The 24706-nt window shown below is 34.8% G+C and overlaps 4 protein-coding genes and 1 long non-coding RNA gene across 6 annotated transcripts; 1 reads left to right on the top strand and 4 right to left on the bottom strand.

Moving 5' to 3' along the window:
• Nucleotides 1–5240: 5240 nt before the first annotated feature.
• On the bottom strand, nucleotides 5241–8662 carry HKL3 (hexokinase-like 3). The gene is made up of 9 exons (XM_012998831.2): nucleotides 7723–8662; nucleotides 7138–7294; nucleotides 6842–7036; nucleotides 6663–6740; nucleotides 6384–6542; nucleotides 6201–6299; nucleotides 5964–6094; nucleotides 5798–5879; nucleotides 5241–5712 (listed from the first exon to the last, which is right to left on the bottom strand). The coding sequence occupies exons 1-9, from the start codon at nucleotides 7986–7988 to the stop codon at nucleotides 5395–5397; spliced, it is 1485 nt and encodes a 494-aa protein (XP_012854285.2). The 5' UTR covers nucleotides 7989–8662; the 3' UTR covers nucleotides 5241–5394.
• On the top strand, nucleotides 8389–8877 carry LOC148768319 (uncharacterized). The gene is made up of 2 exons (XR_016033065.1): nucleotides 8389–8507; nucleotides 8609–8877. It is a non-coding gene; the product is annotated as an uncharacterized LOC148768319 (long non-coding RNA).
• A 65-nt stretch (nucleotides 8878–8942) lies between these two features.
• On the bottom strand, nucleotides 8943–11591 carry WDR5A (Transducin/WD40 repeat-like superfamily protein). The gene is made up of 2 exons (XM_012998842.2): nucleotides 10782–11591; nucleotides 8943–9403 (listed from the first exon to the last, which is right to left on the bottom strand). Exons 1-2 carry the CDS (start codon nucleotides 11436–11438, stop codon nucleotides 9110–9112), a joined length of 951 nt encoding a protein of 316 aa, XP_012854296.2. The 5' UTR covers nucleotides 11439–11591; the 3' UTR covers nucleotides 8943–9109.
• Nucleotides 11592–12236: 645 nt separating this feature from the next.
• Nucleotides 12237–19689, bottom strand: LOC105973800 (UDP-Glycosyltransferase superfamily protein). Of its 2 annotated transcripts, none has more exons than XM_012998854.2 (20): nucleotides 19431–19689; nucleotides 18704–18751; nucleotides 18565–18595; nucleotides 18410–18488; nucleotides 18180–18308; nucleotides 17598–17802; nucleotides 17187–17321; nucleotides 16393–16497; nucleotides 16149–16247; nucleotides 15525–15654; nucleotides 15089–15139; nucleotides 14869–14979; nucleotides 14429–14538; nucleotides 14039–14207; nucleotides 13775–13861; nucleotides 13521–13592; nucleotides 13247–13360; nucleotides 12859–12923; nucleotides 12670–12766; nucleotides 12237–12555 (listed from the first exon to the last, which is right to left on the bottom strand). In XM_012998854.2, the coding sequence occupies exons 1-20, from the start codon at nucleotides 19532–19534 to the stop codon at nucleotides 12436–12438; spliced, it is 2061 nt and encodes a 686-aa protein (XP_012854308.2). In that variant the 5' UTR covers nucleotides 19535–19689; the 3' UTR covers nucleotides 12237–12435. The 2 variants fall into 2 exon arrangements, with proteins under 2 accessions (XP_012854308.2, XP_088677798.1); XM_088821672.1 differs by having other exon boundaries at nucleotides 18574–18595; nucleotides 19431–19656.
• Nucleotides 19690–20282: 593 nt separating this feature from the next.
• On the bottom strand, nucleotides 20283–24041 carry PCK2 (phosphoenolpyruvate carboxykinase 2). Its single transcript, XM_012998864.2, is given in 13 exon segments — nucleotides 20283–20598; nucleotides 20693–20861; nucleotides 21086–21255; nucleotides 21382–21560; nucleotides 21650–21715; nucleotides 21810–21983; nucleotides 22106–22183; nucleotides 22186–22403; nucleotides 22485–22585; nucleotides 22955–23039; nucleotides 23143–23296; nucleotides 23404–23594; nucleotides 23793–24041. Coding segments are annotated over 13 exon segments (1968 nt in total). The 5' UTR covers nucleotides 24032–24041; the 3' UTR covers nucleotides 20283–20454.
• Between the last annotated feature and the right edge of the window lie 665 nt (nucleotides 24042–24706).

Here is a 24706-nt window from a genome sequence, read left to right on the forward strand (position 1 = left end):
TCTCTATATAATCAGTAATTTGATTAAAAAGGAATTATTAATCATTGAATTTCTAAAAAATAAATAATTTAGGAAAAATATTTTCAGGAATCAAAAGCGAGTGTAAGCAAATATTAACAAATATTATTTTTTGTATTTATTCAATTTTCTAATTCCAAAAGATGCACGCCGACAGTGTGACCAGTGTATCCTCATTCCTAACCATATCCCTTGTATTGTATGTATAAAGTACCAATCTCTAATATTCAGTTTTAGCCTAAATTAAAGGGTTAAATACACTTTGGACTCCTAAAGTATAGCCCATGTACACTTACCCCCTCAAGCACCATTTAATATGTAAGGTAAATTACAGCAGTAATGTCAAATTACGAAAATCCGTCATGTTTTGATAATTACAGTCACCCCCTCAACTATGTATCATCTTACGAAAAATCCCTTCCAGATGTAAATTTAGGGATGTTAATTCGTCAAAAAACCGAACCGAAATTACCCAAACAAGAGGGGTTTGTAATTTGACCTTACCTCAGGGATGTGGCCGTAATTTTACCTAATATATATCTTCAATTTTGAGAAAAAATAATATCCTTAAAATTTATCATTTTCCTTATTTGGAAAAATAATTCAATTAATGTATCGAAAATAAAAATTGAAGCATCAAACCAAAATTTTAAATGTAAAATGTTATTTTGAGTTAGAAACAAAAATAATATAAAAATCTAATTATTGGAGCAAACAAAATCGAAAAGTAACAGAGCATAAAATTTACGTTGTGAACCAAGCTAGTTTTTTATGAAGTAAATAAAAAATATTACTTAATATTTAATTGAATAATCATTAATATTGCGGACGGCCGGATATTGAAGAAGAAGCTATGTTGATCATAAATATATGTATATATAAAATAATGGAAAAAAATAGCAGTAATCTAACTTATTTAAAAATATACTAATTCATTGATTCTTTAATAAATATAGATATATTATTTTTTAGTTCTTTTGTCATATTTTAAGAGATAAAAGAGGGGAAAAAAATTCAATAACGTTATTTTATTTTAAAATTTAAGATACAAATTAAATAGTGCTCCAAGGACAATTGTTACAAATGAACTTAAGAGATGAGGGTTACATCTGCTATACTTTAATCGTAAAAAAATGTATATAAACCTAAATTAAAAGTTTTACTTGAGAAAAGGTTACCAATAATTCTTTTTTTCTTAATGCATTAAATTATTCCGTCACGACATCCTTATTTTTATATTTTTAACTTTATGGTATAATGATTGAACTATTTAATGATCTTATTTATTTTTTATTTTTTTATTTTTTTAAATTGTAAAAATGACAACATAAAATCAAAATTAAATAATAATGAATTACTTGTTTTTTATCGATTTTTTTTTTAATTTAGAGTAATAATTTACAAATGAATAGCTAAAATTATTAACCCAAAATAAATAAATGAATCTGATTGAATAATTTAGTTTGTTTGGATAAAGGTAGTCAAACAGAGTTGACTGACATAAGAATTATTACTCCGAGGTCCCTTTAATCTGCATTATTAATCATTGTACCACTACTTTTCATTATTTAATTTAATTACATACTAATTACTTAATACCGTTTCTTGCATTATCTCTATCAATTTGTGGGGGCCAAACAGGTCATAATACACAGACTCTGACAATAACTGATCGAGAGCGGAGGCTGTAAAATGACAAATGTACCCCTCTTCGAGAAACAAGAAGAAAACGACTGTATAGTGGGAGGCTAGTTTGCCAGTGCATGCTTCTTTAGTCTATGTACCTAATTTTGGCCTAAAATTTGTTTTATGAACATTTAATTAAACTTTAGCAATTGTCCCTTTCATGTTCCCTGTGAGTGATTTCCTGCCCATAGGGCTAAATTAGTCATTTTAACAGTCACCACCAAGATTAAATTAAGAAAAAACATATTATAATGAGAAACTAATCTAGGATGTAGATAATTATATTTAATAAATTAAACGAGCCGAGTTAATATATATGATCATGTGATTAATGTATACATAAGCATAGGGATGTAAACGAGCCGAATTCGGCTGTTTTTGCGAGTTTGAAGCCATTTTGACGAGTTCGAGCTCGAACCCGAGCTCTTCGAATATTTGCTTTTTGGGCTCGACAAAAAAAAAACAAAAAAAAAAGAAACAAAATTTACGAGCTCACGAACAACTAAGAATGAGTTCGGGTTCGAATCGTCAGAAAACTTGAGATGGGGCTCGAAAAACTCGAGTTCGAGCTTTTGTCGAGCTGACTCACCTCATTTACGCCCCTACATAAAGCATGCGGATATTTTGAAACGAAATATGTTAGGTATAATTTGATGATGTGATTATGGAGAATGATAGCTTCTCATCTATATGGTGTGTCCATTGTCCATGCAAATCATAACATATTTTCTTCCTTTTTCATCATACCTCACATTTAATGTGTGACATAATTATGTAATGTTATCCATTTTTGGTGAAATTAAATACCATTTTTCAATATATATAGATCAAAGTTATATATCTATATATGCTGCCTTTAAATTGAACAAAATGATAGGCGGGACTAGAGGAAAACGTGGCATATATTCGAAATTGTAATGATAATTAACTTTATCATATTTAAAAATTCTGATTTATTTTAAATTAAAAAGTTGGAAGAAATTAATTAAAGAGAGTGCAAGGCATGATATATCTTCCATGATACGGTGCCGTATCTACAAGACAACAGTCTTAATTGAGTTTGACTTCGATTACATTGACATTGTTTCAGCTAAGTTTGTTGTTATTATTTTAATGCAATTGCATGGAGATTATTTATTTTGTCTTGTAATTAATTAGTAATATAATTCATTATCTTAATTAGCTATAAATTTTCTTGAAGATTCTGTAAATAGCATGTGCACCTATACATTATGTCTTCATATAAATTGGTTAGGGTCACACAATTCAATGATTTGTATTTTGTATTAGGGTTAATATTCGAGATACCCCTCAAACTAAACATAATTAGATGTAAGACACAACCTTAAATTGAACATTTTAACTAAATCCTTATTTGTAAACAAAATTTGATTAACATCCTTTTATTTTTATTTAACCCGAAAATACCCTTAATATAACAAATTAAAACCTAGGTTTCTCTCTCTTCTCTCATTTCTCCTTTTCTCGTTCTTTCTTTTTCCGCCTCCCTACCACGGTTTTCTCTCTTCTTTTTTCAACCGTCCCACCCCTCTCTCTTTCTATAGTGTTGACTTGTTCGGCACGGGGCTGCAGAGGAAAGAGTTTCATTCCAAGACGAGTACCAGATCGAATTTGGAATTCGAGGGGGCAGGTTTTGTTGGCAAGAATGATGGGCGGCGGGAGGATGACGCGGAACGTGGAGAAGAGAAGACTCACTTTGCCATCGGATGAATCTGATACGCCAGATCTGTTTTTTTGTTTTTTTGTTTTTTTTTCCTTTCTTTTTATGTATCTTTAGTAGATCTGTTTTTGATGTTTTGAAAAAGAGAACAACAGATCTGCAACCAACTGTGGCGCGGCAATTCTGGAAAAGCGTTGTGAATCAAAAGATCGGAGCTAAGGTTCAAGAGGGCGTATCTAGGGTTTCAGGATGACTATAGTTGTCTACGGATTACTACAAGTGACTATGGGTTACTACGGATGACTGCGGATTACTACAAGTGACTATGGGTTGCTATGGATGAAAGTGATATACATATATTAAGAGTGTGCTATGAAGTTGGATACATGACTATGATGACTATAAACGATTACGTAACTATGAGTTACTATATTGTGATTCATATTCTGCATTTATCTATAAAAATCAACTAAATAGTTGTTAGAATATACAAATAAAATTAAAAAAATATAAAAATATTAATTTTTAATATTATATCAGACAAATAAAAAAATACGAAAAATAATTTTTTTTTGAAAATGTTAAATGTAAAATAAAAAATGATAAATGCAATTTAAATATTACTTGGTGCAAATTTCATTTTTTGTATTGGAGGGCATTTTTGGAATGAAATTTATAAAGGATGTGAAGCAAAAGTTTAGTTTGACTTGTCATTTAATTCAAATAAGTTTTGTCACTAGGGACCTATATCTTAAGGCCCCGTTGTATTATCATCCCACAAGGGTTGCTAATTTTCTTAATTTAAACAAACCTTATCAAACAATATTATCTTATACATATTAACAATATTGAAATATTAGATTAAAAAAAAAACATCATTTTACGAAGAAAAATAAAAAAAACTTGTGAATGAAAACTTATTATTGGGGTGAATTGACAATATTCCAAATTAAATGATGCACATACCAACACTACATTATTATGCTAACGTAAGCCAAAACAACCAATTCGTAACAAAATGGTAGCCATACATGTAATTCACAATGCGTGACAAGGTCCATTTTTTTGTTTTATTTTTATTTATTATTATTTGTTTATCAAAATAATGCAAGAAGAACTACTACATATTAATATACTTGTGGTCCAAATTATGGGCATTTGGTAATAATAGGGGTTAGGGCTTGGGTGTGTGTGTGTGTGTGTGTGTTGTGACCACTTTCATTTTCACCAATGTAGGGTGTACAAGAAACCAAGAAAACATGGGGCTTGCCAACTAACTACATATGACAACGAGGGTGGTCTATAAAAAAATATGTATGTATATTTTATAGCTATCGCCTCCGAAAAAAATTTAATGGTATGTGTTGAATGATGTAATGGTCATTCGATTTGGTATCAGAGAATATTTTAACAACAAAATATCGGTAAAAACAATTATGAATTTTAGTTTAGAATATCTTCGATTAAAACATACTATATCTATAATATAGTTATGTACTTTCTTACGAGTTATTTTTTCATAAATTTGGATAATACGTTAGGTATTGTTGTAGAAAATCTAAAAATTGTCGAGGCCAGGAACTTTTCGAGAGAATGTGGGAATAGGTGGGCTAGAAATGTAGAAAGGGAGAAAATGGTTTCGGATTTATGGGAAAACTGGGTTCTATTCGGTCCACATAACCGTTTGAGCCGTTGGTATTAAATATAAGCCTTGGGCCCAAGCCCAAATCCAATCCGAGCCGAGCCAGACGCTCGTGTGGTCATGAGTCGAAGCTCACAACATATTAAGAATTTAATATATTTGCTGATATTCTTTTTGTTGCACAGAAGGGCAAAGACAGATCCTGCACCAGACTTGAATTCCTCAATAACTTGTCGATACAAAAAAAAAAATATCTCCTCTTCAATAACTTGCTAATCAAATAACAGCTCATTAATCCAAAATTAAATGGCCCCCAACAAAAGACATCATAAAATCACCTTAAAAAAAGTTGTAATAATAAATAAAATCAGGAATGTGCAGTTTGTGAAGCGGCGAGAAAGACGGAACCAGCACCAGAGCCTCCATGACAATGGTGAATCATCACATTATCCGAAAACTCGTTCCCCACCATTTCCCACACGCTGCTCTGCACATAGTTTCTATATATTCTATAACGCTCGTACATCCCTCCTTCTACAATAATCACACTCTTCCTGTTTTCGATCCTTCCCATTTTTTTAACAGACCCCACAATCCCAGCTCCAACTAGGCGGGCCCCACGCTCCGCTACAACGTCGCAAATTTCCGTCACTATTTCTCTCACCATCGGTGTCGAATTGTTTATCTGAAAGACGATTGTACATAATTGAGTTAGTGTAGAAAAAAAATTAATTAGTGAGAAATATAATAAAGCGTATATGTATATATACATCGAAAATTTCGTTTAGTTTCTCTTGTACTACTTCGTAATCCTCTGATGTGTCTTGGTGCATTGCAGCCATATCTGGTGACCTGTTATGAAAGAAAATATCAGATAATTGGATAAACAAATTATAATCATTAATAATACCTTAGTTTATGGAAAAATTATCTTACCTTAATAAGTAAGGAATAGTTAGTTTAGGAGGCACAGAATCGCCGAATAAGGCCGCTTCGTGGGCCATCTTAAGTAATACCCTTCTTACAATCTCTCCTAAATACATGCCTGAAATAAGCTTCTCAAATATCTGCTCCAAATGAATATTCAACATTAAATATATGTGTGTGTGTGTGTATATATATTGAAACAAATAGTATGAATTAAGGCTAATGATTTTTTTAAAGTTTTTTTACCCGGGCTCCAGGGTCAATGCTTTCAGCATCTAAGGATGTATCGTACTCTGTCAATGGGAGATGAGAGGAACTGAAATTTCCCCATTGCATATTAATAACCTGTTAATTAATCAACAACGTTTTAATTACTGATTAATTTTTGATGGAGTAAATGGAGTGGCGAGTAATAGGTTGTTATATTACTGTTTCATTGGATTTTGATGAATCTTTTATTGGGCTTGAAATTTGTTGAGGGGATTCGATGTAGGCGATGTCTGTGCCACCGATTCCTAAAGTCACTGCAGCCACACTTTCTTTGCTGTAATATCTTCCTCCGGCCAAATCTCCAATAGTATCATTCACCTGAAATATTTAATTTGCTCCAATATTCATTTAGTCATAATGTAAATTTCATTTTTTTTTCAAGAGTAACTCTGTAAATAAATTGGAAAAAAAAAACACTTGGAAAGAGGTCATGCTTACAACTTCAGAAACGCGCAAGTAGTCTAGTCCGTGCTTTTCCAATGCCTGGTTAACTTCGGTTGCTAATTCATTCCGAGCCTGATTAATTTGCACATAATCAATTAATAATCACATTGTAATGTGAACACGAATTAAAAGCGATTAAGATAATGTAAGAAGAGAAATTACGACGACTCAACTGCGTCGTTGAAGGGTAAAATGGTCCATTTGGTGGCGATGGCAGCAGATGGTGGAGCTTGATGATCTATTGGAAATGATGATACTGTAAACCCTAGTTTTGATCTTTTTACTGTTTCACCCTTGTTATTATCTGTGCTCTCACTGTGTACTGAAATAAATTTCACCAGCTCAAAGGCAATCAAATCACATAATTCCTGATCATATTATATGAACTTGAATTAGAACAGGACTACTGAAGCATACATACACATACACATATACATATGTGAATATATACAATCATGTATACATATACCTTGGAAGATACAGCATCAGCCATTAGAGAAGGAGGAATCGGAACCTCTTGTTTGAGTAGTTGATTGAGTGGTTCGTTTTTGCCATCAAGTGTTGCTCTTACTATAACAAAATTAGTTGCTCTCAGATTTATCCCATAATATGTTCCTTTCTCTTCTCTACAAATTGTCATTTCAATGGAAAAAATCGAGTCATATTCTTGAATAACAAAAGGATTAAACTTATTTTATAATGATTTTTGAATTGATCCACTTCAAGATAATTTCAAACACATCTCTGCAACATTTTACAAAAATAAATTAAAAATAAAGTTTATTTGCAAACACTACAATCTCTAAATTAGCTGATTAAAGTCGATTTTTGTAGCGAACATATGCAAGCACCTCCGATTCACTCGAAATTTTACTTCAATCCACCAACTAAATGCCAATGCATTTTTAAGCCTAAAAGAGCTAATGCTGAGATATTTTGACAATATAATTTAAAAACAAACAAAAATTGGTCAGAACCTAATCGTCTAATCAAAATTGAGTAATTACGATCAATGACAATTTGTATGTATAGATTATATATCTATAGTACGTACCCTGTGGGAAGTGGTGAAGCGTAAGAGACAAGCATGCGGAGGTTGCCGTCTCTCTCGCCGGCTTCCATTTCGGCGGCCAATTCATCGGCGACATGCCAAAGCTTCGCCGCCGGAGTGGCGCAGCGCCGCGCGAAATTGCGAAGGATCCTCTGCGCGTGCCTCAACCGCCGCTCGCTGCGCTGTCTCCAGTGCTTCAACAGTAAAGCTACGCCGACCACTGCCGCTGCCGTTGTCACGGCCGCCGCCACCACCACCTCGTTTCTCATCTTCGCGATTTGGGCAATTTGCTTTTTTTCACCTTTACATTTACATCGATTTCTGATTAGTTCATCAATTTAATCTCCTTCAGCCTTTGTCATTTTCGAGTGCATAGCAAAAAGGTAGTGAGTGTAGAAACAGAAACAGAAACAGAAACAGAGACATTTGTGAAGAGAAGAATGAGATCCGAGTTTGAAGGCTTGATCCATTTTTATGGCTCTGTAGTGAATGTGTGCAAAATAAAGGTGAAAGTGCAGTTACAACCGTCATTGACGAAAAAACCCCTCTTATTTGAGTAATTACGACAACTACTCAATTATGAATCTTCTTACATGTCTATCATTATTGTGTCAAATTCAACATAATCTTTTAGATTCCGTGGTATGTTCTCTAACTTGTACTCATTTAGTGTAAAAATGCAGTTTTGGAGCGACTTCGGACTGAATGACAATGCTGTCCCCGCTAACATTCACCTCGTCGTCGTCGTACTCTCAATCTCTCGACAATAATTTGATCAAGCTGACTAGGTATCATTCTCTCGAGCAGACTAGGTATATTTTACTTCTTATTCCTACTTAGATTCCGTGATATGTTTTCTAACTTAAACTCGTTTTGTGCAAAAATACAGTTTTTGATGTATCACAATCTGATCTTTACAAGTCAAGAGACACATCATGTGATCATCTTGTTTCAAAATGTGAAGTTCGAATGGGATAAAACGAGTACAAATTGGAGAATATTCCACTAAATTTGTAACCGCAAGGATGGACGTGTAACCAAATTCATAATTGATGGAATAGTTGTAATTACTCAAACAATAAGGGATTTTTCGTAATTTAACTTTACCTCATGGATGCTGTAATTTACCCTTTATTTATTTTGTTGTAATTCTTTTTATTTTTTTTCAATTTTCATATTTCCTCCCGTTGACTGTATTTGTATCTTTCTAAAGGCCAAATATATTGGAAAATTTAAAAAAATTGAAAAATAATATACAAAAGTCTCATAGTCATCATTCAAATTAATTTATCAGGAACTGTGATGAAACATACGCATCATCAATTCACCATATTAATCTTCTAGCAACAGAGCTCCAAAAATAAGTTATACCGAATAAAATAATTATCAATCAATCCTGGTCTTGGGTCCAAATCTTGACCGTGTTGTCGTTTCCGAGTGCACCGGATGCTATCATGTTTTCGGTGGGGTGACATGACACTGATAGCACTGCATCTGTATGACCTTCGAGCTTTTGAACTATTTTCCGAGACTGTAACTCCCATAGGTAAACGCAGTTATCTTCCGATCCACTCACAATGTATTTCCCGTTTGTTACGGAAAATGTCGAAGAGATGCAGTACTTGGAGTTTGCGTGGCCCGTGTAAGTTTTCAGGAATGTTCCGGTCGAAAAATTCCAGAGCCTCTGAAAAGAGATTATAAACATTCAAGAATGAGCAAGACTTTGATTACTGAAACCAGATTAGAACTAGAAGTAAATAAAAGGAGGCACCGAAATCAATTGGGAAATTGCAACAAAAGTTGTGAAATTAAGCGAAGATAATTAGCTCAACTCAAACAAGCAAATCCAAATGCAAAATTGGGATAATTGAAGGTGAATCGCTATATTATTTGATTTTGTATTAGTGGAACGAAAGTGCAGTGGTATAACGTTAATTGGCCAGTATAGCCAGCGAACTATTACAACCGATGACATTTCAAAGATGTTATTTCAAACTAACTTTCAAGACAGATAACATGAATAACAGAGCAAAAATAAAACATCAGCCTTTTAAATTCATTCCCCTTGTAGCACTCACATCCAATTCGACTGATCTGGTTTTATTAATATCAAACAAATGTTTTTCTGATTTTTTTTTGAGAAGATACCTAGAGGGGATGAATGGAAATCGAAGTAGCTAAGTTTGACTAATTGAGTTCATATACGGATCAACTCATCTAGATATCACGAAGACGTTATCCACAGATCTAAGTAGTGTGTGGAAGAAAATAAATTAAAAATAAAATAAGAGCATATGGGGATATGGAATCGTAAACAATTAAACATCATCAGCATAAAATTAAAAGTACAATTATTTAGTAATTATTCAGTTGCTAAACCGATACCGAGACTATTTGTGATACGAGAGGATGAATATTATAGATAGCTAATGTGAACTTTGCAGATAGACGAGGGTATATCCCATGTGGGAAACCTTGCTTAAGTACAAATGCTGCCGAACGAAAACTTCAGATGAATCGATAAACAATTGACAGTGAACTAAAAGACGACTCTTTTAAATCATTGTTACACTGTGATCAAACAATCAAAGCCGCCTCCTTTTGCAACATAGTTTTACATTTCAACTTTCAAGATAAGCATATTTGAAGCCTAGTTTAGATCTCTATATGCAGAATTCACACATTCTTAGCTCTCTAAGTACGGATGTAACGTATTATAGCTCTCTAAGTGCACCACTCACATCATTCATAAACTTCCATTCAAAGTAACAAATAATACAGAGTATACATTCACAATTTCATGTACCGGTTTCAAAATTAATCTTTTATATTGATCATACAGCTGAGATTTTAGCACTTATAGTTGATATACATTTTATTCAAATCAATAAAGGACATGATATTACACCTATTTTGACATGGATACATTATTCCTTTTATGATTGATTCACAACACTAGATCAAAGATAAATAAAACAACCAACATTAGATAAAGATTATAACTTTCATCAAAGGTGGAAAGAGAGAGAGAGAGAGAGAGAGAGTAAGAAAGAGAAACTAACCAGATTATTATCGAGAGTGCCAACAAGAATAAATTTCCCATTGGGCGAGAACTTGACGAAGCTAACAGGCGGATGCTCGTCGTCGATGAGAGTCTTCATGCAATGGCCAGTCGAGGAATCCCAAATTCTGCAAAGACCATCGTAGCTGCTCGAAACAATGAGCGAGCCGTCGAGATTGAAATTGACGGCGGTTACGGGGTCCGAGTGGGCGGGGAGCACCTTCAGGCATTTACCGGACTTGACATCCCAAATGCGTACGGTCTCGTCGAACGAACCGGAGGCGAGCATATTCGATTGGGGGTTGAAACTGACGCAGAAGACGTAGTTTGTGTGGCCGGTGAGGGTTTTTATCAGGGCTCCGGTGGAGACGTCCCACAGGCGGACGGTGCGGTCGTCGGAGGCGGTGGCGAGAAGGCGGCCGTCGGAGGAGAAGGCGAGGTCGGAGATGCCGGATTCGTGGCCGTGGAATTCGTTGTGCGTGGCGGCGTCCGGGGAGGATAGGGAGTAGGTGCGCGCGGTCTTGTCGGCGGAGCAGGAGGCGAGGAGGTGGCCGTCGTCGGAGAATTTGACGCCGGAGACGTCGTGCTTGTGGCCGGTGAGATTGTGCTTGAGCTTATAGGGTTTGAAGGATTCCGATTTTTCCGTTGTTGAAGCCATTGCTGCTTTGTCTATTAACGGTTGCTCTCTATTGAGTTTCCCTTCGGCGAGAATTGAACAAGGGTTCCGGTGGGGGTTTTAGCCTCCGTTCCGTGATACAGATTACTGAACTTGTGGAAATTGTATTTAATTAATTATTCACTGTGCACCCAAATTGTATTTAATAAATTATTTATAGTGGTTGGTTTTTTTTTTTTTTTTTTTTTGTTTTTTTTATATAGAGTCCAAATTTTAATGGAAAAATTGCTAACAAAGCATGATTTTGCTATAGAGATATTATTTCTTTTATTTTGATCAATCAATACTTTATAGTATATGTAAATTATTAATTTATTTAGTATATCTTATTCAATAAATATATTACTGTTCATCTGTACAATTACTCGCAATCGAGCTTATTAATTGGGTATTATATTTTATGGTAAATTACGAATCTTTTTACATGTCCATTCTCGCGGTGTCAAATTTAATGGAATTTTTTAAATTATGTGGAATATTATCAAATTTGAACCCGTTTTTATCATATTCGAGCTCTACATTTTGAAACAAGGTGGTCATACCATGTGTCTTTTGGTCATACGATGTGTCTCTTACCTTCTACATATCAGATTGTAGTGATTCAGAAACTGCATTTTAACACAAAAAATGTACAAACTAGAGAATATTTTGCAGAATCAAGAAGATTATGTTGAATTTGACACCATAACGTTGGACATGTAAGAAGATTCATAGTTGAGGAGGGTGATTGTAATTACTCATACTGAAGGGTTTCTTTTGTAATTGACCATACCTCAGGAGTGTGACCGTAATTTACACTATATTTTATTTATAGTGCAAAAAATAAATTCCTCAGAAAGTTAGAATTAAGGGCAATGGCATGTAGTGTTTTACCTTATTCAAAAAATAAATAAATTAATTAAAAAAAATCTGGGGGGAAGAGTAAGATCTGGCTTGTGAAATATGTACAGAAGTGCCTGATTCTATAGTGCAGCCTTCATTATAAACATTTGACTGATGCATATGCAGAAACATGAACGTCTGCGCACTCCGAGTCCCACGAGAAGTCCTTTTCCATGGCATCTTTTATCCGTTTATTCCACTGCGATGGATTGTTCTTCTGCAGATACAGAAAATTAATCAACTGTTCTAACTAAAGTATACGTCCCTTAAAATCATTTAAAAAACACCAATTAAATTAAGTAAGTTTCGATGAAGAGATTGTCGCACGTACAATTTCATCAATCGCTTGGACTAGAGACATATTTGCGAAGGTAGAGTTGATATACTGTGAGAATTTAGTCCTCGCGGCATTATTGTTCCCAGAGTGCCTGTGAACGAATGTGTTGTTATATTGGATATGAAAAAAAAAAATCATGTTTTTGCTGAGTGGATATTTGGCAATGAAACATCATCAACTCACCTGAATCTACTGTCGTCAGCAAAATCTACGGCAATGGGAGCTGTTCCGTATTTTATGGCCTTCAGCTGTATAATTGGGCATAAGGGAATTTTTTTTATAAATATTGTAGAATATTTCAAACACAAAAGCACCACTATTTGGCAGATAAAACTAATCTCTGTTTCACAAGATGCAAATCATCCGATCTTATTCATAACCTATGAAAACAAAATAAAATTGCTAAATTGCCATCCTTCAAATCCCTCTAATAGTCACGTATGGAAAAAATTTCATGTATTTATAAGTGATTTCTCTCTCAGAGCATGTTTGCTATCATCGAAAGAACTGCAGTCACCATCCCTTTTTATATCTTTTTATGTATAACCCCTCAGCAAATATGAGAACTTACCGGCACTTGATGCAGAGGATCATCGAAAGATGGGCATAGCAAAATGTCCGATCCTGCAATTATCAAATGTGATAATTCTTCATCGTATGCATCGATGAATTTGACATTTTCATCCTGTGACAACGAAAGTATCAGATGATGTATCAATTTCAAATAGGACGCCAAAAAATATGTCGTAGTAACTATACTTCTGAAGCAAAATGAGCAGGAAATAAGTATCTAGAGAAAATTTGTGGAATTAGACGTAACGTATTCAGAAAATCTAAGAACCTACCTTCACTTCTTCTTGAAAAAGCTCGAATGCCTTCTTCATACCAGGGGTTTGGCTAGATCCAATTAAAATAAACTGCAGAGAACATATTCAGAAGTGACAAATTAACTGAAATGAACGAATAAAGATGGCCTCATGATCCAACAACATAAAGCTCATAAATCACAGATCTTAAGAGTACAGTCATGAGCGAATACAGGTTTCACATTGCTATTCATTCTAACTACGAGGAAGTGTTCAAGAATGGGAGGAAGTACCTGAGCCTCCCTTCTAGAAGCCATCCAAACTAGTGTTTTTAGCTTCTCAAGTTCCCCGTCTAAAATGCTTGAATATATGCATCCAACCTGAAAATTGATCAATTTTAGGTAACGCTAAAACACTACCTTAAATAGTATTACATAAGAGGTAAGAATGATGATGAAAACTGCTCGCTGACAGCTCAAATCACACTTCAGTGTTTTCTATCAAGAATCTAAGAGAAGAAAATATATTAGAGGTAAGAATGATGATGAAAACGGCACCAGAATTTTGACTGCCCCTTCGGGTAAATCCAGACGGTGCTGCAGTGCCACTTTGCAGAGAGATTTTCCTTTCATGTCATCAGCACTGTAGCTTTGAGGAAGAAACTTGTCGCTTGAAGGATCCCAAGTTGATTTATCAATTCCACAAGGAGAAATCACCAACTTTTCCCTACAACCATATTCAAGATATGAATGCAGGTTATCAACGAAGAAAATACATTGGAACTAATGAAAAGGGTGACAAAGGGTTAAAAAACCAATCTTTGTCTTGCAAGTTGCAACAAATCCAACTCTGCTTGATTATGACTTACATGAATGGGTTGGACAGAAAGCAGAGTCTTATAATTAAGGGACACGATATCTAAGAATCCTTAAAAAGGAAATGCATACTTGTGAATAGTTAAGGTGGGTTCCAGTCCATGTCCCAATGCACTGATGATCTGGCCTTTTGTTTGTAGAGATGACATTATGATAACTTTATTAGAATAAACAACACCAGCCTGCAAAAAAAAATAAAAAATAATAATAATAATAATAATAATAATATCAATCCAAAAGAGAGATCACGACCAAAATGTAAACAAGTCCTCAGAGTTGCATTTGACATATTGCTACAATACTCCATTTGGTTTTGTTTACTTCCCTGATTACTTACGTGTCTATATATTTACACAATAAAATCGAACTGAACTACAGGACCATTTCCACAAATATTTATATATAAGTTTTTTACTAAAAATAATGAAGCCCATGAGAGGAAAATCTACCTCCACAAAATTCTTAGGGAGAGCACATCAAGTGTTATGTCAATAAAAGAAACAAATTATTACCTTTAATATATTCACAAGATGAGATTTGTTGTTATCTTGCAGTCGATCAGGCTGAAACAAACTAGAAGGATCAAGCCCACATAATGCTAGCTTTTCTGGTTGTTCAAGACACTGCCATTATAGAAATCGATAAGCAAGATTCTCACAGTCCTCCAACATATCAAGAAAACAAAAACTGCACAAATATGAAGTTAAGAAAAATGTAAAAGGAGATATTTACCTGGGAATCAAAGCCCTGGCACGTCAACAGTATCCTAGTACCTTCAAAACCCTGCAAGTCAATATACTCAATATATAGTTTCAAGTAAAGTGACCAATCAAAAACAATATAATTAGTAGAATCAGGGCATGTAAGAAAATATTAGACAATTATAGCATTCAAGTGTGTGTTTTAAATTAAAACCAGTTGACCTAGCAATGATAAGCCACCACTTTTAGAAGCATATTAATATAAGTTCAAAAGGAATTTCCAAGATGATCAGCACTAAATCAAATCAAATGCTTTGTCAGTCATAGTATAAATAAGAACGCAACAATGAAAGTGTAAGAAGGTTAGATGCAGAATTCCAAAGATATGAGAGAAAAGACCATGACATGAAGATAAGACTTCTCATAAAAACATGGAGCAAAAAATTCCAAATTATTCAGACCAACACCTGATTGACAAAAACATCCCAGAAAAGAGGCCCAACAATAGATGTATGCCAATTGTGTATATGAAGCACATCGGGTTGCTTTCCTGTTTTAACTAGATAGTCCAGCGCAGCACGAGAGAAATACGTGAATCTGACAACAAAAAGATATAACATGATCAGGTTAGATTATAGATTACAAAAAAAATGAACATTGGCATGCATGTAATTAACGTATAATCTCCCTACTAAACAAGGAGCATAAAATAATAAATTTATAACCAAGTGCTCAGGAAGCTCAGCATGAAAGCCAATAAAATTACTAAGTTGGAAATATAGAGAACATGCATCACAATCCCTTTTATCGAGTTCAATAGTTAATAGTGGGTGTAAATGATTTCATTTGCACACAGAAAACCACTTAATGTATCCGATAATTATTGTCTAATATAGAAATATAGAAAAAGTACGTATGCAGTCGCATTACAAGCACATAAATACTTTATTGGCGTTTCGTATTGTAAAAATACAAGTGGAAAAACAACGATATTTTGAAATATAACCCAGCAACACCATTTTGCGTCCATATAAACAGTTTTAAACCCCGTTATCACTATTATACGAAATAAAAGAGGACGGGCTACAAACCTCTCAAAGTCATTGGAGTAACCGTATACTTTCTCCTGACTAAAGAAAGATGAATAGTAGACAGGCTCTATAAAGGTAACTCCAATGCCGTAAACAGTCCTGTATAATAAACATCCAAAGCATAAGAAGAGGAAGAAGAAGTGCTTTTGACAAGTCTACATCTATATATATATATATATATATATATATATATATATATATATATATATATATATATATATAAGGAGTATAAGAGCAAACTCACCCTGTCCATATCCTGTTTCCATGCAATTGACCATCAAAAAATGAGTAGAACTGTGATTCTACTTCTCGTAAGCCTTGAACCTCACTAAGATTCAAGAGTGCATACCTATTTCAAATTTAAATCCAACAACTCAGGAAACAGAGGAAGAAAATGGCAGAAGATCTCATAGTTAAGGTATAATGCAGCTTAATGAACAATGCCAGGTATGGTTAACATAGCCAAAAAAGCAGATTAAGGTTTTATGCTTAAGTACTATATGTTTCTGATTAGTTATTTCAGTATTCATAATTGTTTGAGATACTTTCTGAGTTGCGTTTCTGTAGACAATTCAATCTATAGGCCAGCCAGTCTTATGCAGCAAAAAGCATAAGTATGTCATTCCGTGGACACTTCAATTTAGTGGAAAATGAAGAAGCACAAATCAAGGAATTGCGTTGAAATACAAGTCTCGGCTTTTACCCACCGATTCTTATTATTGTAGACTAGCTATAATTTTTTTCAAAATGCGAACTTCTTAAGAAGTCAAGATTAAAATTTAATTCATTGTTTAACAAAATAAAAGTCAAATTGTGAATCATTATACCAAAGTTTCATTCCCAGTACTAGTCTACAGTTGACTATTCACCAATGCAGTAGAACTAAGATTTATAAATTGTTCATAAAAGAATTTCATAACAGTAACCCCAGAAAATAGTAAATATGCAGGAGAAGATATGGCAAGGTTTCTATTCTACATGACAATAAGACATAAAAGGTAAGCATAAACCACGGCAAAATAGAAAGTTCATGATTACTTGGGCAAAATAACCTCGACAAGGTTTCCCTTCCTCTGGAGAGCACAAGATAATCCTGTTACATATGATGCCAAAGATCCAACAGAAACCACAGGTGACATTTCTGTAGAGATGTGGATTATGTGGAACCCATTTCTGAATCAAATATAGCAAAATAAAATAATAAGTGCTAGGAATAAGAAAAGAACCATTGCCATAAATAAGATAAACTCTTCACATATGGAGCATAACCGTTATAAATAATAATTCTGATTCCGGAACATGAGGTTCTACAGACAAGAATTAAGAGGAAATTTGGGAGAAATGAGTCTTAAACATAGCAATTAGGGAGCAAAGTTTGTACAGTTGAAGATCCACATAGGTATTAGGAACCTCATACAAAGTAGTAGTAGCATTTACAAAAGACCTTACTTTTTGCTTTTATTTGAAAATTGACGCAGCTTAGTCAGGAATTCAGCATCACTCTTGTAGATCAAGTCATTTAAATCATCAGCCGAACCATCCCTTGAATCCATGATTAGCCTTCTCAAATCGGATGCCTCCGTACTGCCAATCACGCCATTGAGAACCAAAGAATCTATTCTAAGAAGCAACTCTGAGCTGATTGTAAGTTTACCTGTTTATAGTTTTTCAATACAATAATAATGTCATAGTTAGTCTTAATGGATTTCATTTCTCCTAAGAAATAAAGATTTGCATTTAAGATATTAACGAAATTCAAGCATAGAGATATGCATTATTTCATTCTATTAAAGTTAGCCCTAGTTTTTACAACAGTCGATGTATTCACCCTGCTTCATGGATATTAATAGAAAAGACTACGTAATTTCAGAATAATTGAGGGGAAAAAAAAAGTTTTAGCATTTTTTGACAGGTTTCTAAAGAGGAAAGAAACAGTCAAAAGCATGCCTAGTGATATTGCAATACTAAGAATAAGACCAAGCATAACAGGATCTAATTGAGACAATGCACAAGTACAAGTGTGGCAACAACCTTTTCCGCCATTCGTATTCTGTTTCATCTCCAACTGCTCAAGCCTATCAAGCAACGAGTTCCTTTCATTCTTTACCCTGTCAAGTTCTTCCATGGCCAGTAGACGCTGTTTGTTTAAGTACATAATATCTGAAAAGAAATCACGCAATTCAACATAACACCAGTTACATTAAATCCTCAAAGAAGCACAGATAATGTGATCGATATCAGGATAAGTAGACCAAACTTACTCTGCTGAGCTTCCTTAAATAGTTGCCAGATGTCATTAGGTTTCTCTTTTTTTACGTCATCAATGTATTTCAAATTTTTCTACGAGAACAAGGTTAAAACTCAGATAATTGCTAAAACATGTCGTAGTAAACAGAACAAGAAAATAAAATGACACCTGATGCACCTCACTGCTCGGGCTTCCCAACCTAGGTTTAACAAGGAAAATGTACCGTTTAGTGATTCACGTGAATGCAGAATTAAATATGTATTTCCCCTTAATCGAACATATCTATACATATAGAGAAGGCACTTACTCCCTTGGAAGAGGAGCTCTAGATAAGCTATTGCTCTCTCCAGTATTCCTGAAATTGTAGGTTTCAACTCAACATCAGATCAAATGCATAATCATTTTTTTTTAATCTGAATAGGATAAAATTCTACAGGCAGTACTCGAATGTCGAAAATAATCTGATCTATAAATTAAAAAACGAAGAAGGAATGTATTTACAAGCCACAGATGTAAGAGCCCTAATTCACTTAAAATCGGGAATTACATGGTACAAGTTTGGAAAGGCTCGATAACAATTAACAGGCATGCCAAATTGCTATTCTCACCAAATCGGAGCGGCGATCACGAAAATATATCTCTGTTCTTACCAAATCGGAGTGACAGTGCATTATCAGTGTCTAAGTATGAAAATGCACGGCAAAATAAAAATAATACAGAAAAATTCCTAACGTTCCAACGAATGATGACTAATTGGACTGTTACAGGCTACCCTGAACTTAACACATAAAAAATGCTTCGGTATCAAATTGACCGGGAAATCCGTAGAATTCACAATTATGGAGACAATTTGATAAAACTGAACTGTAGATGTATAAAATCACATTAAGGAATTTTGTATACGAAGAAGGAGAGAGAATATAAGAGAGAGAGAGAGAGAGAGAGAGAGAGAGAGAGAGAGAGAGAGAGAGAGAGAGAGAGAGAGAGAGAGAGAGAGAGAGAGAGAGAGAGAGAGAGAGAGAGAGAGTAAATACCTGGAGCAGTTGAGGAGTAGGGGCCGTGGGCATTTTTGCTTTCCATGGCTGATTTGGGGGAGAAGAGAGGGTTTTGGGACCGAAGCAGCCATGAGTATCTCCATTTCCGGCGTGTTTTTTTGTTTGGGGTGGCGGTGGCGGTGGTGGGAGTGGAAGCTGATCTTATATTGGCTTTTGACTGTAAGATTACTTCGCCGGTTTTCCCGGATACCGTTGCAATTGGCAAGCTTTCAAAGGGTATACGGAAAATGTTTATTTTAATTAAGGACAAAATGCACTTCAGCCCCTTTAATTTCTCATTTTGGCACTTTTTCCCCTAAAAATTCTGAAAATGGACAATATGTATAAAAATTATGTTTTTAAGGGGCAACGTGCAATAAAAATAACATTTAAAGGGGCAATGTGCAAGAAAAGCACTCAATTCAGGTTAATAATCCATCGAAATTTTGCTATCAGGGCAATGTGCAACAAGTATAACATTTTGAAGGGAGAAATTCATTTTTTTTTTAATTTCAGGGGGTGCGAAAATTAATTTTTTTAATGGGGGGTGACGTATAATTTGCCCTTTAATTTGATTTTTGATAACACAATTTTTTTTTTTTTTTTTTTTTTAGTAAATTCAAGTCAATTACAAGGAGAAGTAGGGGAGGGGGACTCGAACCCTAGACCTTTATCCTATTGGTAAAAACTAGGTACCAAACACAAATTTATTTTAATTATTAGAAAAAAAACTTGTCTTATTATTCTAATTAGCAAAACTTTCATGTAGTTCAGTTTTTTTATTTTGCAGCACTACCCAAAAAAAAAACACTGGGGGTTGTATTGTATTATGTATATAGTTATAAACAAAGATTTTATCTAAATTCGACAACATTTATAGAATCACTTTGTACACAGAGCAGTAGTAATTACAACTTGCGATGAACAAAAATATCTGCATCCAATTCAATTTAAATTGGATATACAACCAACATAAAAATAATTTGTAGCAGATATTTGTTTTATTCCCATGAAAATAAATGGATCAGAAAATAGGACCAGCAGCAAGAATTTCATCAGTCAACTTGTCATCCATGCCAATCTTGTGAGACACAAATCCTTGGAAATTGTTCTTGAATAGCCCAGCCAGTTTCACCAGTGTCTCATTGTATGCCTTTTTATCTGACCACTGCATCCAAAAAAAAAAACGACGACACAAAAATGAAAATCGAAATCCGAGAAAGATAATAAATAAATAAAATTAAAGTTTTTGGAGAACTCACAGTGTTCGCAGGTTGCAGTATTTCAGAAGGCACACCCTCAACCTCGGTCGGAATTTCAAGCCCAAACACCTCGGTCTTTTTATAATCCGCATTCAAAAGACTTCCGGAATGTATAGCATCAATTATTTTTCGAGTGTACGCTAATTTGATGCGACTCCCACTTCCATATCTAAACAAAGCAGATTAGTCCATCAGTCGAAACTCTATTTTAATACAAAATAAAATAAAATTCAAAAGACGAAGTTCTTGAGATGCCAAACAGCGTGTAGAACGACACAAAATGCTAGGTGAAATAATTTTTCGAGGAAAAAACCTTTTTTTTTGGTTTTCGTTGTACTTTGCATTTTCTATTTTCCTTATTTCAAAATCAAGAAACGAGTTTCCACATAATACCTTCCGCCAGACCAGCCAGTGTTAACTAGCCATCCCGTGGCACCATGCTTTTGCATCTTCTCGGCTAGCATGGCAGCATATTTTGTAGGATGCAACATTATGAAGGCTGCACCAAAGCAAGCAGAGAAAGTTGCTTGTGGCTCCTTAATTCCTTCTTCAGTACCAGCAACCTATATAGCATTCAAATTCGACACATAAAAGATTTAATATTTTCTTGGATAAATTCATACTCGAAAAAAAAAACTAAATAAATAAATAAAATCGAGAGAATTGGATATAGATAAATGAATGCCTACCAGTGCAGTGTAGCCACTGATGAAATGGTACATAGTTTGTGCCAGATTGAGCTTACTCACAGGTGGGAGCACACCAAATGCATCACATGCAAGGAGGATCACATTCTTAGGGTGTGGACCAACGCAGGGGATTTTAGCATTCGGAATGTATTCAATCGGATAAGCAGCTCTCGTGTTCTCTACAGTAATTAAGTGCATATCAACAACAGAGGCCAAAAAAATGACTCAAGAAAATTGATTTCTTTAAAGTAATCGATGTTTTTATTACCTGTGACGGATTTATCCGAGTAATCCACTTCTCTCGTATGCTCCTCAAATACAACATTTTCCAATACTATAAATGAATAGATAGATAAGTATTAATCATTTCATCATAGACAAAAAAATAAATAAATAAAGGACTATATATAAACGAGATAATACCATACCAGTCCCAAATTTGATTGCATTCCAAATATCAGGCTCTTTATCCCTGGAGAGATCAATGCACTTAGCATAGCAGCCACCTTCAATATTCGACACTCCTTTATCACTCCAGCAGTGCTCATCGTCTCCAATTAAGTATCGGTTATGATCAGTTGACAGAGTCGTTTTTCCAGTCCCTAGACGTACACAAGAGAAGAATAACATCATTAACTACAAAAGTTAAAAAAATAAACTAAAATAAACTAAAAAAAAATCGTACAAACAGTAAGTGTGAGAAGACACATATTAGTACGTTTACCTGATAAGCCAAAGAAGAGAGCGACATCGCCATCTTTGCCCATATTGCTACCGGAGTGTAGAGAGAGAATCTGACGCTGGGCATGAGATAGTGCATCACACCGAATAGGCCTTTCTTCATCTCCCCTGCATATTGGGTCCCGAGTATGACCATTTCTCTTCTCGAGAGGTTTAAATCGACGCTAGTTGATGATGTCATGTAATGAGTGTAACGGTTACACGGGAACTGTCCCGCGTTGTATATAGTGAAGTCCGGTGTACCGAAATTCTCCAGCTCCTCCGGGGTGGGTCGAATACACCTGTCACACCCATTCAATTATCATCAAATTTTACGAAACAACTACGTGATAAAACGTTGATGTGTAATTGCATTTACTTACATGTTGTGCATGAATAATGAATGGTAGGCTCTGGCTGAGACTATTCTGACTTTGATACGATTCTCCGGGTCCCAGTTTAGGAATTGATCGTTTACAAAAACCTGATAATCAACGAGCATTCCGAGTTTACCCATCGGTTAAGAATTTATCTCGGATTCTTCATAGTAATAGTTAAAAGACATACAATTTCTTAATGACCATTGTGATTAATTTCATTGGATTTAAACTAAGCTTTAGAAACTGAAGCACCAACCAACATATAACAACTCAATAACATTTCTTGAGACAACCAAACACCTCTATCTAAAATTATTTCCAACTTTAGAATGATTCGTTTATTAAAAAATGAAAACCGAGAACGAGACGTAAAACAGGGAACACCCTAAAAGATATGGCCAAAACTCCACCTCCCAAAAGGATGAGAACAATATGAACACTATAAGCAGAAATATGACATATAATATATTTACCTTGTCCAAGGAATTCAAGTAATCCACAGCTCTTTCTCTATTAACCATGAATGCATGCTCATCCATTTCAATGTTCGGTGAGCCCCTAAAAAAAGAAAAAAAAAAAAAAAAAAAAAAAATTAGACTGAATTTTTTAATTGATCTTCAATAAATTCTCAGATGATCGATTTAAAAAATTGATTACATACTTTCCCCACCAAAGATCATGCTCGGTTGACTCATCCCTAACAACGCGTTTGTCCTTGGGAGAACGCCCAGTTTTGGCACCAGAGAGGGTGGCTAGGGCACCGCTCGATGTAATGAAAGATCCTTTCTCGTACTTAATCGCCTGCTCGTACAGCTCTGAATTGATCACGAGAAAATATTGATTCACCGATAAAACTTGCGATTCCCCCAAATTAATTCGAAAATAAAACAAAAATCAATTTGTGGTGTATTGGAAATGTTACCGGCGGGAGAGAGGTTGTAGAGGATGTGAGTGAATTTCAACGAACTATCGGTGACGTTAATGGTGGGGCTGACGTGGCGTTGGTGGTGGTGGTGGCCGACAACTCGGGGGGTTTCCGACTGCCTCGCCGCCGCCGGGTCTCCTTTCACCACCTTGGGTCCGGTCTCTCTTGTCAGTGATGCTAACGAAGCGCTGATTCAAAAATTAATAATATCGCCATAACAATTAATAATTTTATGATATTTATATTTTATTATAACTAGATAAAATAAAATCCAGAATCCAATAATTATTTTATAATATTTGAACCAAATACATCACGTGCATGTTTAACATGAATATATATATGTTTATATTATATTTAATATTTATTTATTTATTTATATATACCTGATAGACTGAAGTTGTTGCTTGCTGCGGGCATCATCGGAGACCGCCGTAAAAGGACCCCGAATCCCGTCGAGAGGAGTGGTCGGCGCCGATTTCTTCTTCTGAAGAGAATGAAGTTCGTCGATCGTCTGAGCATTCACCGGCGCCGTTATGTCGTGGTGGAATATTCCGTCCGCCTTCTTCTCCTGCGTCTGAATCTCCGGCAGCCCGTTCCGTCCGGACGCAACGTTGGCCGCCATTTCTTCTCGATATCTGCATCACACACACAGTCACATATATTATAACCGACGTAATAAAAAATTGATTATATTACTCAGAGGAGTTTCTTTTTCTTTCTTTTTTTTTCTTTTTAAAATTAATGATGCATATTATTAATTAACAGTATTGGCATGCATATGATATGATCTGCAGTTTCCTGCACTCGTTTTTTCTTGAGCTTAATTCTATTATACTAAAACAAAAGGGGGAAATGGTAAAAACAAAATTAGGGAGAGATAATCGGCACCAGATCAAATTGAAGGTTTTCGAGAAATTAATTAACGCAAATGGGGGATTAAGCTAATTGATGATGATGATGATGGAACGGTGTGTGTTGATGAGTTGCTATTTATAGAGCCTCGGTTAACCCTCATGTTGGAATTATTTCAATAATTATGTGGGCTCACATATGTGACGTAAATGTGTATGGCTATCTTAAAGAAAGTCCAAATTAATTGTGATCTAATAAAGATTGATGAGTTGGACTTGTGGGTATTATACTATGATTATGGGCCTAATGTGTAGAGACAATTAGGGCTTAATTGTGATTTATTGATGGGGCTGAATCACAATTATAAAATAACTGGACTCTACAGTTATATAAAGGGTCGTGGTCCCCAAAGAAACGCAACCATTCCGTCTCTTCTAAAATCCAT

This window comes from Erythranthe guttata, chromosome 8 (genome assembly GCF_056151865.1).
Source record: "Erythranthe guttata isolate IM_541 chromosome 8, IM_541, whole genome shotgun sequence".
In the NCBI taxonomy this organism is placed as follows: Eukaryota; Viridiplantae; Streptophyta; class Magnoliopsida; order Lamiales; family Phrymaceae; genus Erythranthe; species Erythranthe guttata.

What these genes read in the sequence shown, in the direction of transcription:
- WDR5A (XM_012998842.2), bottom strand. Translation starts at nt 11,438, where the DNA reads ATGGCTTCAACAACGGAAAAATCGGAATCCTTCAAACCCTATAAGCTC. An exon ending in GCACTCTCGATAATAATCTG is followed by an intron (nt 9,404 to 10,781) that starts GTTAGTTTCTCT and finishes ATCTCTTTTCAG; the next exon opens with AGGCTCTGGAATTTTTCGAC.
- HKL3 (XM_012998831.2), bottom strand. Translation starts at nt 7,988, where the DNA reads ATGAGAAACGAGGTGGTGGTGGCGGCGGCCGTGACAACGGCAGCGGCA. An exon ending in GCATTGACCCTGGAGCCCGG is followed by an intron (nt 6,095 to 6,200) that starts GTAAAAAAACTT and finishes CATTTGGAGCAG; the next exon opens with ATATTTGAGAAGCTTATTTC. An exon ending in AACTAAACGAAATTTTCGAT is followed by an intron (nt 5,713 to 5,797) that starts GTATATATACAT and finishes ATCGTCTTTCAG; the next exon opens with ATAAACAATTCGACACCGAT.
- LOC105973800 (XM_012998854.2), bottom strand. Translation starts at nt 19,534, where the DNA reads ATGGAGATACTCATGGCTGCTTCGGTCCCAAAACCCTCTCTTCTCCCC. An exon ending in AGAGCTCCTCTTCCAAGGGA is followed by an intron (nt 18,596 to 18,703) that starts GTAAGTGCCTTC and finishes TGTTAAACCTAG; the next exon opens with GTTGGGAAGCCCGAGCAGTG. An exon ending in ATCTTGTGAATATATTAAAG is followed by an intron (nt 14,539 to 14,868) that starts GTAATAATTTGT and finishes TTTTTTTTGCAG; the next exon opens with GCTGGTGTTGTTTATTCTAA.